General features: G+C 50.4%; 1 protein-coding gene across 5 annotated transcripts in view; it reads right to left on the minus strand.

Annotated features, from left to right (window-relative positions):
- The window catches only part of LOC121548783 (nesprin-1), a 121,462-nt gene that overhangs the window by 72,419 nt on the left and 36,496 nt on the right, over positions 1 to 12,547 (minus strand). For all 5 annotated transcript variants that reach the window (XM_041860349.2, XM_041860348.2, XM_041860347.2 and 2 more), the window contains 10 exons: positions 6,682 to 6,834; positions 6,136 to 6,303; positions 5,579 to 5,755; positions 4,305 to 4,451; positions 3,849 to 3,974; positions 3,441 to 3,617; positions 2,965 to 3,230; positions 2,678 to 2,834; positions 2,115 to 2,513; positions 245 to 1,870 (listed from right to left, as the gene is read on the minus strand). In XM_041860349.2, coding sequence (XP_041716283.2) covers positions 245 to 1,870; positions 2,115 to 2,513; positions 2,678 to 2,834; positions 2,965 to 3,230; positions 3,441 to 3,617; positions 3,849 to 3,974; positions 4,305 to 4,451; positions 5,579 to 5,755; positions 6,136 to 6,303; positions 6,682 to 6,834 — 3,396 coding nt within the window. The remainder of the gene's footprint in view (positions 1 to 244; positions 1,871 to 2,114; positions 2,514 to 2,677; positions 2,835 to 2,964; positions 3,231 to 3,440; positions 3,618 to 3,848; positions 3,975 to 4,304; positions 4,452 to 5,578; positions 5,756 to 6,135; positions 6,304 to 6,681; positions 6,835 to 12,547) is intronic.

Consider the following 12,547-nt stretch of genomic DNA (forward strand, 5'->3'; position numbering starts at 1 on the left):
TTTAACTGGTCTGTTATGAATGTCCTTTCAGACAAAGCCTGATAACATGGGGGAGAGGTTATTACAGATGAGTCAGACCATCAATGATTATGTAAAAGAAAGGCTAACTTTTCAGCTACTTCAGCCAACAGTTTTGGTTTTCAACATCATAAAAAAACTAGACTTGATATCTTATGCTCATTTTATACATTATCTTTAGATCCAGTGTGTACACATACATTACACAATAGTATAGTACATTTACCTGCTTGGTGCTAAGTGCTTGTTGGACATCAGCCCCCAGCTTAGCCAGCTCCTCTAGCTTAGCCTCCACATGGGCAAGGCAGGTCTCGTTTCTACTGCTGTATCTCTGCTTCTCCCTGCTGCCCATGGCATCTGCTACCCTCAGTCTGGACTGCACCTCGTCCTCTACCACCTTCAGTCTCCTGACCTCCTCCTCTACCCTCTCAACTTTCACCTCTGGAAGGGTCAATAGTTCCCCAAGCTTCTTCCTCAGACTCTTCAGCCAATCCGATGTCCGCCCAATCTCTTTCTCAAATTCTTTGTCCTTCTTGAGACAGTTTTCACATTCTGTAACACAACCTTTTACTTCCGACCTTATGGACTGCAGCTCTTTTTGATGCGAGGTCACTACCTCTCTGGAGGCCTGGATGGCGGCAGGATCACAGTTCAATCCCAGGTCTTCTGTCTGTTGATTGAGTCTCTCCAGGTGAGAGCCCACCCTTTCCAGATCTTCTAGCAGTGTGTAAAGACTCGTCAGTTTCTCTGTGCCACCTAATTTGGTCTCTGAGTCTGACTTCATTCTTGTGAACTGCTCTTTCACTGACTTCAACTCAGAGTCTAGTTTTGCTGATGTTGCGTTATACTCTGCCAATGTTTTCAATGAGTTGTCTAGATGTTTCACTCTCTGGTCAATGGTCCTTTTCAGATTGTCATGGAGGTTAACCAGCTGTTCTGTCTCCTCAGCATGGCATTGTTGACCCCTGCTGAGAAACCCCTCAGTCTTCCTCCTCAGCTCTCTCACCGCAGGGCTGAGCTGAGCCAGGCTTTCAGACAGATCTCTATGGTCGTCACGGAGATGAACAACTTCCTGTTCTTGAATACTGACTGTCCGTTTCACTAAACCGTCTAACTGCTCCTGAAGCTCCTCCAATGCGCTACAAGTGACATTGAAGAAGCAGCCGTAGTCCTTTCTCTCTAGGATAGCCTGCTGGATCCTGTCCCTCTTCTCTTTGGCTAACGCTAGGATGCTGTTGTATTGTTGAGGGAGGGCGTTCAGCTTTTCGTCCAGGTAGCAGTGGTCTACCTCGTTTAACGAGGGGAGAATCTCCTGCCCCACCCTCTGGACGATGAGTAGGAGGTTCTCGTACTCCGACGCCTGCTCTAGAACGTTCTGGAACTTCGCCAGTCGACCCTGCAATTCCGAATCGTCATCAGCGTTGCAGGTGAAGTCAATCTCGGGGAACGTAATGCCATCTGCCCGTCTCAGCCAGTGACACGTCCTATCCAGGTCGACCTTGAAGTACTTCCTGGAGGTCAGGGCTCTGTCCAGGTCCTGCAGGCGATTGGTGGTTCTCTGGAAGGCCATCTCAAAGACCCTCTGGAGCTCCTCCAGCCTGGTAACGGTCTCCCCCCGCTCCTGGTCCGTGGCGTCCCTCTCCAGGTCACGACCCTGGGCCCACAGAGAGGCCAACTCCCCCTGGTAGGCCCGCAGGCCGCTCTGGACCCCTCGACACGTCACCACCTGCTTGGTCAGGTCATCAGGGAGGAGAGCCACGTGGTCATCCATTAAAGCCTTTCTCTCCTGCTGCTGGACCCAGGACAGAGCCCTCCCCACAGCCTGGAGGAACTGGGTCCGCTCTGTGAAGGCCTAGAATAATAATCACACATTTTATTCATAAAGTACTTTTCTTTTTTGTCATATTTTTATTTGAGTGCCTTAAAATAATTGGGACTTCAACCACCATTCCATCAGTCCACAATTTTAATGAGAGAGCACTACTGCAGAAAAATGTATAAATAAAATAAAAATGGAAAAGCAATTAAATAACAATAAAATGGATGTAAACTAAAACAAGATTATTACAGACATGAAAATCTAAATGACTACCAACCTTGCTGAGGTACTTCCTCCGCTGGCTCACCCTTGCCCCCAGTGCCTCCACCTCTCCCTCAGCCTGGAGTACCAGCTCCTGCAGGCGTCTCCTCTCGCTCAGCCCCAGCCTAGAGGCCACGCGCTGGGCCTCACTCACTGCCTGGCCCAGCAGCTGCCCCCGAGCCTCCAGCTCCACACACACACTCAGGTGGTCGAACAGGAAGCTCTGGGCCAGGTCTGGAGGAGGGCTGGTCTTCAGGGCTGATGTTAGGGCAGGACGCTGCTCCTCCATCCACTCCCGGGCCTCCCTCAGCTGGGCTTCCACCAGACCAAGGTCCTCCAGAGTCTGGGAAGAGTCCTGGATCTTCCCCTGGATCAGGCGGTCTAGCTGGGACCAGCGCTTCTCCAAGTGGCCCACCTGGACATAGAAAACAACAAGTCTTTAGTAGAAACTTGTGGACAGTTATTCAGAGATATTGTTGGCAGTGCTTAAACATTGATCACATACATTAAAACACATGCAGGATAATAAAGTGGAAATGGACCTAGGTTTAACCAAACTGAACTGAGTTTTTATAGCACCTGTTGTTTGACCAGCTCCTTGTCCAGCAGGCAGAGGCGCGGCAGGACGGCCTGTCTCTGGTCCCTCAACTCCTCTAGAGTTCCTCTCTGGTCCTCCAGGTCACAACACAGCTTTCTCAGAGCCTCCAGGTGCTCACTCGTGCTCTCTGTGTCCGCCCTGAGACACACACACAGGGAGGGGGATAGGGAGAGGAGGGATTACTGTATGAGTCCACACTTTGAACAGTATGTGTGTTTGTGTGTGTGCGTCTGGTGTGCGTGCGTTTGTGTGTCCAGCTTCATCATACCTGGCCAGATAGTCCCACTCTCTGGACACCTGGTGGAAGAGCTCCTCCACGGCAGCCACACACTCATGGTACTCCACGCTCCTCTGCATGTCCTCCCCCCTCTGCCCCTCCAGCTCCTCAGCCCTCTGCTCCAACTCCTCCCAAGCCCTCCTCAGACCTCCCATCTCCTCCAGGGCAGGGGAGGCCTGGCCCTCAGTCAGCCCAGCCACAGCCTCACTCAGCTGGGTCACGTCGGCCTGCCTCACTCTGAGCTGCTGTAGGAACTCCTGGTAGAATGAAGATGGTATTAGTATTGTACTGTCAATGCTCTCTGCTCAGGTCATTGTGTTTGACTGGTAGACTGTTTTAGAGCCAGTAGCCATGATAGCACTGAAACAACCATGCAAGTGTTGATCTATCCATCCATCCACTCATCCATTCATCCATCCAGCCATTCAGTATAGATAAGCTAACAGATGACTACACCCAGTACTGACCTGTGCCTGATCCAGTTGGTTCTGGGTGATCTTGGGCTCCAGTTCAGCCGGTCTCCTGGAGAGGTTCTGCAGCTGCTGCTCTGTCTCTCTGAGTTGAGCCTCCAGATCAGCCCGCTGCTCCTGAACGTCCCTCCAGCTCTCTGCCACCTCCTCGCACACCAGCATCCTCTCCTCAATCTACATACACAGGGGAGATGGAAGCTTTATATCTGAGGTACGTTAAGGATTGGAACGTTGCATAATGCTTGAAATACAGTATTCACTGGTACGCAGTCGTACAGTTTGTCAGCTGATGTTTATCGATTGACATTGTAATGCCATATTGACACATAGAAACCAATGCCCAGTCAATACATTCCCAATACAGTCTGTGGTTGTGGCTTGTGAACCGTACTGAGATGTACTCACCTGTAGTTTGACCTGCTGGATGTCTTGGGCGGTCTCCCTCACCCTCTGCTCTGAAAGGTCACAGGTAGAACACACCAGCTGTAGGTAGGTACTGGCCTGCTCCTGGAGAGTCCGCTCATGCTTCACCTGGACAGTACAGTAGGTGAGAGACCAATCAACACATAAACCATTACACTTCAGGAGTGAACGGGTCTATTCAATTGAATATCACTTTCCCATTTGCAATTGCATACGAAGTATGAAATTATATACATTATGTCATGTTAATGTCTTATATATAATAATTATAATAATATATTATACATGATCAAAACCCCAGTTCACACTGTAATCCCAGTTCAATGTGTACAGTATATCAGAGTAGGCATTGTAACTAGCTACTGTTTTGACTAAGCCATTATGAAGGTATGCCAGCCAGATAGCTCCAATAGGTAATAGGTGGTGTTGGTGAGTGACCTGCTGTAGTGCCTCCTCCAGGCTAAGAGGGAGATGTGCAGGGGGCTCTGGTTCCTTTGAGACTGACACCAGCCAGGTCTGACACTGCTGCAGAGCATCCTGCAGACTGACATGCCTCTGCAACTCACGGTCCAAACTCTGGTACACCTGGGGGGAGAGAGAGAGAGAGAGAGAGAGAGAGAGAGAGAGAGAGAGAGAGATGCAACGAGAGAAAGAGAGATAGATGGATGAAAAGATAAAGTGGTAGAAGAGATCAAATAGAGTTGGATGAAAATCAATTTAAATTAAACAGATTCACAGCGAGTAGTAGCCTCTTCTACATTGCAATGCCCTGGCCTGGGCCAGGAAAACTATTGTAATGGATGGAGAAAACACCCTATGAAAGACATTACCTAATTTCCATAAATCAAAAACCCTTCTATTCCCAAGTCCCTTTCATAAACAATAAACGTCTGGCTGGTAAATAGCTAAATAGTGTTGTGTTTGACAGGTGTTGAATGCAGAGGCGTCCCTGCCCTACAGGGGAGAGAATAACAGCAGGCCATGATTGACATAGTTAATATGAGAGCCCTGAGGGGTGTGATCCGTGATAGACATGTGTTGGCACAGAGCCTAGCAGGGTTGGCAGCAGGGGTGCGAGGGTTTGCAAGGTGGCTGGGTTAGAGGGATATTGGGCTGGGCTGGGAGTCTGGGACTAAGTTGGCAGGCATGGCATGGCATGGCAAGGCTGGATCGGCAGTTGTAGAATTGGCAGAGGGGTGTTGATAAAGTGTGGCTGGATCACACGGGTTGCCAGATTGGCTGAATAGGGCTGTATTGGGAGGTGAGCTGTTGACAGTGTAGACTAGCGGTATAGGGCTTGCCAAGATGACAGAGTCGATTATGAGGGTTGCCAGATTTAGCTATTTTGGCCAAGAATGATAAAATCAAGTTGACGGGGAGAGCAAGGAGGGAGTAATAAGGTAAGATTGAGATAGAGGCTTGGCTGGTACTATTGGTCTGTGTTGGCAATGGTGGTTGTGCTCTGCTTTGGCAGGCCTTATTTGACAAGGAACCTTGGGTTGGCAGTCAAGGGCTGTCTTGGGAGGAAGGTTTAGGTGTTTGTATGGGTTGGGATTAAGTGAGTGGCTGGGCTACTGCAGTGTTGACAGAGAGACTGTGTTGGTGTGTGTTATAGTCTGTACACAAAATTATATATATATCTGTCTCATTATAATTTGAATCGAAGGACTTCTTTAATGTCCACCCCCCCCACCCCCTCCCTTAGTACTCACTCTCTGTGCCGTGCTGCAGATGGCAGAGTAGCTGTCTCGGGTGCCTTGCTGCTGAGCCTGGACCTGCTGTCTCAGCCTGCTCTGCACACGCTCACTGCAGCCCTCCACCAGGTCATCTCCCCTCTCCTTCAGCCCAGCCAGGCGGTCCTCAAAGCCTGCTATCTCCTCCATGATGGCCTGGACCAGGGGGGAGAGGAGGAGAGGAGCCAAGCACTCTCTGGGTTAGTGAGGGGTCTGGGGTTTGGTTGAAGAACATGGTGGACATCAAATAGACAGAGTGCATGCTGAGGATCAAAGGATCAGATTGGATGGATGAACTTGAGGAGAGGTCAAATCGAACAAAGAGAGAAAGAAATGTGGCTATCATACTGAGATATTTATGTCTTGCTCATGAGATAAAAGGATGAACACTGTTTTTACTTGATTGCTATAGTTTAGAACCTGGCATGCCTAAATTAGGTGGCTCAGGATGGCTTTGCAATAGCAAATAAAATAAAAACACTCTGAAAAAGCCATTGGATTAGTGTAATTAATAACACAGCTGTCTGATTGGTCACCTTGTGGCTGGCCAGCTGCTGAGTGGCTGCCTCCAGGCCTCCGCCCACCGCGGGGTCTGGGGTCACCATCCTGCTGGACATCTGCAGCAACCACCTCTCCACTTCCTGTAGCTCCACGTGGTACACTTCCTGCTCTTTCACCTGGCCCTCCAGGCGCTGCACATGGGCCTGAGACACACACATTGTCATTCACACAAGCATACATACACATTAAGCGTCCACACACAGGCCCACAAACACACGTCAGTAGCAGTACTAGCAGTGACCATAATAGTGATAATCAAACCAGCAACAACAGTTCTCTAATGCTACTCTTTTGTTCCTCAAGCAAGGGGGAGGCTGATGACATTACATTTGACCATCAGACCAACTCCTTGAATGCCCTACTCCTGGAAGTTTGCAGTAGTCTAAAAAACATAATTTTTTACCCTTTAATGTGTGTACTTTACTGAATTTATACTTGGGATATCGCTTTTCAACAGTAAAAGTAAAAAAGAATAGCTGGAGGACATCTTTAAAAACCCATCCGTATTAGTAGATCCTCACAGTGGCAGCGTTGCATAGCTCAGTGTAGTCCGTCTGTAGTTTGTTCATGTTGTCTCTGATGGAGGGGTACTGGACTGAAAGCAGCAGAGCCTCTCCCTTCTCCACCACCAACCTCACCGCCGAGTCATGGGACTGGACCGTCTGCAACAAGGCCTGGCGGAGGGAGGGAGGTAAGGAAGGAGGGCGAGAGAGAGGGAGAGAGGGAGGGAAGGAGAGACGGAGGGAAGGAGAGACGGAGGAAGAGACAGAGACAGAGACAGTCTTTGAAGAACATTTGACCGTTATGCTATTTTGGGTTTGCTGCCTCTATTTTTGACTGTAGGACCAACAAAGTACAGTTGAAGACGGAAGTTTACATACACCTTAGGCAAATACATTTAAACTCAGTTTTTCACAATTCCTGACATTTAATGCTAGTAAAAAGTCCCTGTTTTAGGTCAGTTAGGATCACCACTTTATTTTAAGAATGTGAAATGTCAGAATAATAGTAGAGAGAATTATTTATTTCAGCTTTTATTTCTTTCATCACATTCCCAGTGGGTTAGAAGTTTACATACACTCAATTAGTATTTGGTAGCATTGCCTTTAAATTGTTTAACTTGGGTCAAACGTTTCGGGTAGCCTTCCACAAGCTTCCCACAATAAGTTGGGTGAATTTTGGCCCATTCCTCCTGACAGAGCTGGTGTAACTGAGTCAGGTTTGTAGGCCTCCTTGCTCGCACATGCTTTTTCAGTTCTGCCCACACATTTTCTATAGGATTGAGGTCAGGGCTTTGTGATGGCCACTCCAATACCTTGACTTTGTTGTCCTTAAGCCATTTTGCCACAACTTTGGAAGTATGCTTGGGGTCATTGTCCATTTGGAAGACCCATTTGTGACCAAGCTTTAACTTCCTGACTGATGTCTTGAGATGTTGCTTCAATATATCCTCATCATTTTCCTTCCTCATGATGCCATCTATTTTGTGAAGTGCACCAGTCCCTCCTGCAGCAAAGCACCCCCACAGCATGATGCTGCCACCCCGTGCTTCACGGTTGGGATGGTGTTCTTCGGCTTGCAAGTTCCCCCTTTTTCCTCCAAACATAACGATGGTCATTATGGCCAAACAGTTCTATTTTTGTTTCATCAGACTAGAGGATATTTCACCAAAAAGTACGATCTTTGTCCCCATGTGCAGTTGCAAACCGTAGTCTAGCTTTTTTATGGCGGTTTTGGAGCAGTGGCTTCTTCCTTGCTGAGCGGCCTTTCAGGTTATGTCGATATAGGACTCGTTTTACTGTGGATATAGATACTTTTGTACCTGTTTCCTCCAGCATCTTCACAAGGTCCTTTGCTGTTGTTCTGGGATTGATTTGCACTTTTCGCACCAAAGTACATTCATCTCTAGGAGACAGAACGTGTCTCCTTCCTGAGCGGTATGACGGCTGTGTAGTCCCATGGTGTTTATACTTGCGTCCTATTGTTTGTACAGATTAACGTAGTACCTTCAGGCATTTGGAAATTGCTCCCAAGGATGAACCAGACTTGTGGAGGTCTACAATTTCTTTTCTGAGGTCTTGGCTGATTTCTTTTGATTTTCCCATGATGTCAAGCAAAGAGGCACTGCGTTTGAAGGTAGGCCTTGAAATACATCCACAGGTACACCTCCAATTGACTCAAATGATGTCAATTAGCCTATCAGAATCTTCTAAAGCCATGACATCATTGTCTGGAATTTTCCAAGCTGTTTAAAGGCACAGTCAACTTAGTGTATGTAAACTTCTGACCCACTGGAATTGTGATAGGGTGAATTATATGTTAAATAATCTGTCAGTAAACAATTGTTGGAAAAATTACTTGTGTCATGCACAAAGTAGATGTCCTTGTCACGAATTCCGCCGAGACTGCTCCTCCTCCTTGTTCGGGCAGGCTTCGGTGTTCGTCGTCCCCGGAGTACTAGCTACTACCGCTTGATGTCTCGATGTTTGTTTGGTCTTGTCTTGTTAGTGCACCTGTTTCATGTTATGTATTGATTAGGTCACCTATAAGTTTCCTTTAGTTTTGTTTGCAGTTGTGTGTGATTGTCCGCCTGTCCGTTGGTGTCTCTGTATGTTCTTATTGTGGAACGAGTATTTTACGCACTGTGTTGCGTAATCGTTTTGCCTCCTGTGTTTTCGAGGCCGTTTGATTTGGTTCTCTATTCAGTCTGAGTAAAGTCGTTTTGACTGAGCCTCTGTGTCCTGCGCCTGACTCCTACACCGCATCCACATCAGCTACTGTGACAGAATCACACACCAATACCATGGAGTCAGCAGGAGCAGCGGCGGCGACCGAGTCGCTGGAGGATCGGGTCAGCTGCCAGGACGCCAGGATCCAGCAACTCGGCTCCACCATGCAGGAGGTGATGAACACCCTGCGCCGATGGGAACGGGGAGGCGTGCCCACACCCCCTCCTACATTACCATCACCATCGGCCAGCCCCACCAGACCAGCTCCGGAATCCAGTGGGATTCGGCTCTCGCTCCCGAGGGCGTATGATGGCACCGCAGCCGGGTGTCAGGGGTTCCTCCTTCAGGTGGAACTCTACCTGGCCACCATACACCCGGCGCACTCGGGATATGAGAGCGTTTCCGCCCTCATCTCCTGTCTCTCCGACAGGGGAAGAGGAGCGCACAGGAGTTCGCCCTGGATTTCCGGACGCTAGCGGCGGATGCGGGGTGGAATGAGAGGGCCCTCATCGACCAGTGTAGCCTGCGTGAGGACGTTCGTCGAGAGCTGGCCTGCAGGGACACCAATCTGTCCTTCGACCAGCTAGTGGACATGTCCATCCGTCTGGATACCCTGCTGGCCACCCGCGGACGTCCCAAGTTGGGGCCGTCCATTCCATCCCCCAGCACCTCCGAGCCGAGCCCTATGGAGCTCGGGGGTGCTGGCGCTAGAGAGAGAAGGAGAGAGAACCCGAGGGGGGCCGCCCCCTGCACCAGCTGTGGCCGTGGAGGACACACTGCGGCCAGGTGCTGGGGAGGGTCTCCAGGGAATCGGGGCAACAGGTCGCGCACTGGGGAGTCATTTCAGGTGAGTAGGCGCCCCACTCACCCAGAGCTCTCTGTTGTTCACTTGTGTATACCTGTGGTATTTCCTCAGGTTGCATCTCATTCCCAGCATAAGGCGCTAGTCGATTCAGGCGCAGCTGGGAATTTCATTGATCGGAAATTTTGTACTGAGTTAGGGATTTCCCTCTTGCCCGTTGATGCACCCTTTCCTGTCCATGCCCTAGATAGCCGCCCGTTGGGATCTGGGTTGATTAGGGAGGTCACAGCGCCACTAAAGATGATGACGCAGGGGGGTCATGAGGAGATTATTCAGTTGTACCTGATTGACTCTCCTGCGTATCCCGTGGTGCTGGGGCTTCCATGGTTAATCACCCATGACCCCACCATTTTGTGGCAACAGAGGGCTCTCAAGGAATGGTCTGACCAGTGTGTTGGGCGATGTTTAGGTGTTTCCGTTGGGGCGACCACGGTGGAGAGTCCGAACCAAGTGCCCGCAATGCACATTCCCCCTGAGTATGAGGATTTGGCACTCGTGTTCAGCAAGACGAGGGCGACGCGATTGCCACCTCATAGACAGGGAGATTGTGCGATAAACCTCCAGACAGGTGCGGCACTCCCGCAGAGCCATGTTTATCCTCTGTCTCAAGAGGAGACGGCGGTTATGGAGACATACATAGCTGAGTCCCTGAGACAAGGATACATACGGCCCTCCACTTCCCCTGCGTCCTCGAGTTTCTTTTTTGTGAAGAAGAAGGATGGAGGGTTGCGCCCGTGTATTGATTACCGTAGTCTCAATCAGATCACTGTGAAATACAGTTACCCTCTACCTCTGATTGCGAGTATGACTGAATCCTTACGCGGAGCGCGTTTCTTCACAAAACTGGATCTCAGGAGCGCCTATAACTTGGTGCGCATTAGGGAGGGAGATGAATGGAAGACGGCATTTAGTACCACCTCAGGTCATTATGAGTATCTTGTCATGCCATACGGGTTAATGAATGCTCCTTCAGTCTTCCAATCATTTGTGGACGAGATCTTCCGGGACCTGCATGGGCAGGGAGTGGTAGTGTACATTGACGACATCCTAGTGTACTCTGCCACACGAGCCGAGCATGTAGCCCTGGTGCGCCGAGTGTTAGGTAGGCTGTTGGAGCATGACTTGTATGTCAAGGCAGAGAAATGTCTGTTTTTTCCAGGAGTCCATCTCCTTCTTGGGTCATCGGATGTCCGCGTCTGGGGTGAAGATGGAGATTGACCGTGTGTCAGCCGTGCGTAACTGGCAAACCCTAACCACTGTTAAAGAGGTGCAGCAGTTTTTGGGTTTTGCCAATTACTACCGGAGGTTTATCCGGGGTTTTGGACAGGTGGCAGCTCCCATTACTTCCCTGCTGAAGGGGGGCCCGGTGCGTTTGCTGTGGTCGGCTGAAGCGGACAGGGCGTTTTGTAAACTGAAGGACCTGTTCACTTCGGCTCCGGTGCTGGCGCACCCGGACCCCGCTTTAGCGTTCCAGGTAGAGGTGGACGCATCAGAGGCCGGTATTGGGGCAGTACTGTCACAACGCTCCGGCATGCCTCCTAAGCTCCGTCCCTGCGCTTTTTATTCTAAAAAGCTCAGCCTGGCGGAACGTAATTATGACGTAGGGGACAGGGAGCTGTTAGCCGTGGTTCAAGCCCTAAAGGTGTGGAGGCATTGGCTTGAGGGGGCTCAACACCCTTTTCTCATTCTGACTGACCATCGTAACCTGGAGTACATCCGGGCAGCTAGGAGATTGAACCCTCGTCAGGCTAGATGGAACATGTTTCTGACCCGGTTCGTTTTTAAGATCACTTACATCCCAGGGTCCCAGAACGGTAAGGCAGACGCTCTGTCCCGGCGGTATGACACAGAGGAGAGGTCCAAAAGCCCACTCCCATACTGCCAGAGTCTTGTCTGGTGGCACCGGTGGTATGGGAGGTCGATGCGGAAATTGAGCGGGCGTTACGCACCGACCCTACTCCCCCAGAGTGTCCAGTGGGTCGGACGTACGTGCCGCTCGAGGTCCGTGATCGGCTCATTTATTGGGCTCATACGTCACCCTCCTCTGGACATCCAGGTATTGGCCGGACAGTGCACTGCCTTAGTGTTAAGTACTGGTGGCCAACATTGGCTAGGGACGTGAGGGTTTATGTCTCCTCCTGCTCGGGTGTGCGCTCAGTGTAAGGCGCCTAGACACCTGCCCAGGGGGAAGTTACAACCCCTGCCCGTTCCACAACGGCCGTGGTCTCACCTCTCGGTGGACTTTGTCACGGACCTTCCCCCTCTCAGGGAATACCACTATTCTGGTCGTTGTGGATCGGTTCTCTAAGGCCTGTCGTCTCATTCCAATGCCGGGTCTCCCTACTGCCCTACAGACCGCTGAGGCTTTGTTCACCCACGTCTTCCGGCACTACGGGGTTCCCGAGGATATAGTGTCTGATCGGGGTCCCCAATTCACCTCTAGAGTCTGGAGGGCGTTCATGGAACGCTTGGGGGTCTCGGTTAGCCTTACCTCGGGTTTCCACCCTGAGAGTAATGGGCAGGTGGAGAGAGTGAACCAGGATGTGGGTAGGTTTCTGAGATCATATTGCCAGGGCCGGCAGGAGGAGTGGTCGGGGTATATCCCCTGGGCAGAGATGGCTCAGAACTCTCTTCGCCACTCCTCTACTAACCTGACCCCTTTCCAGTGCGTGTTAGGGTATCAGCCGGTTCTGGCACCATGGCATCAGAGCCAGATCGAGGCTCCTGCGGTGGATGAGTGGTTTCGGCGCTCGGAGGAGACGTGGAACGCTGCACACGTACATCTGCAGCGGGCCA

This window comes from Coregonus clupeaformis, chromosome 33 (assembly GCF_020615455.1).
Source record: "Coregonus clupeaformis isolate EN_2021a chromosome 33, ASM2061545v1, whole genome shotgun sequence".
Classification (NCBI taxonomy): domain Eukaryota; kingdom Metazoa; phylum Chordata; class Actinopteri; order Salmoniformes; family Salmonidae; genus Coregonus; species Coregonus clupeaformis.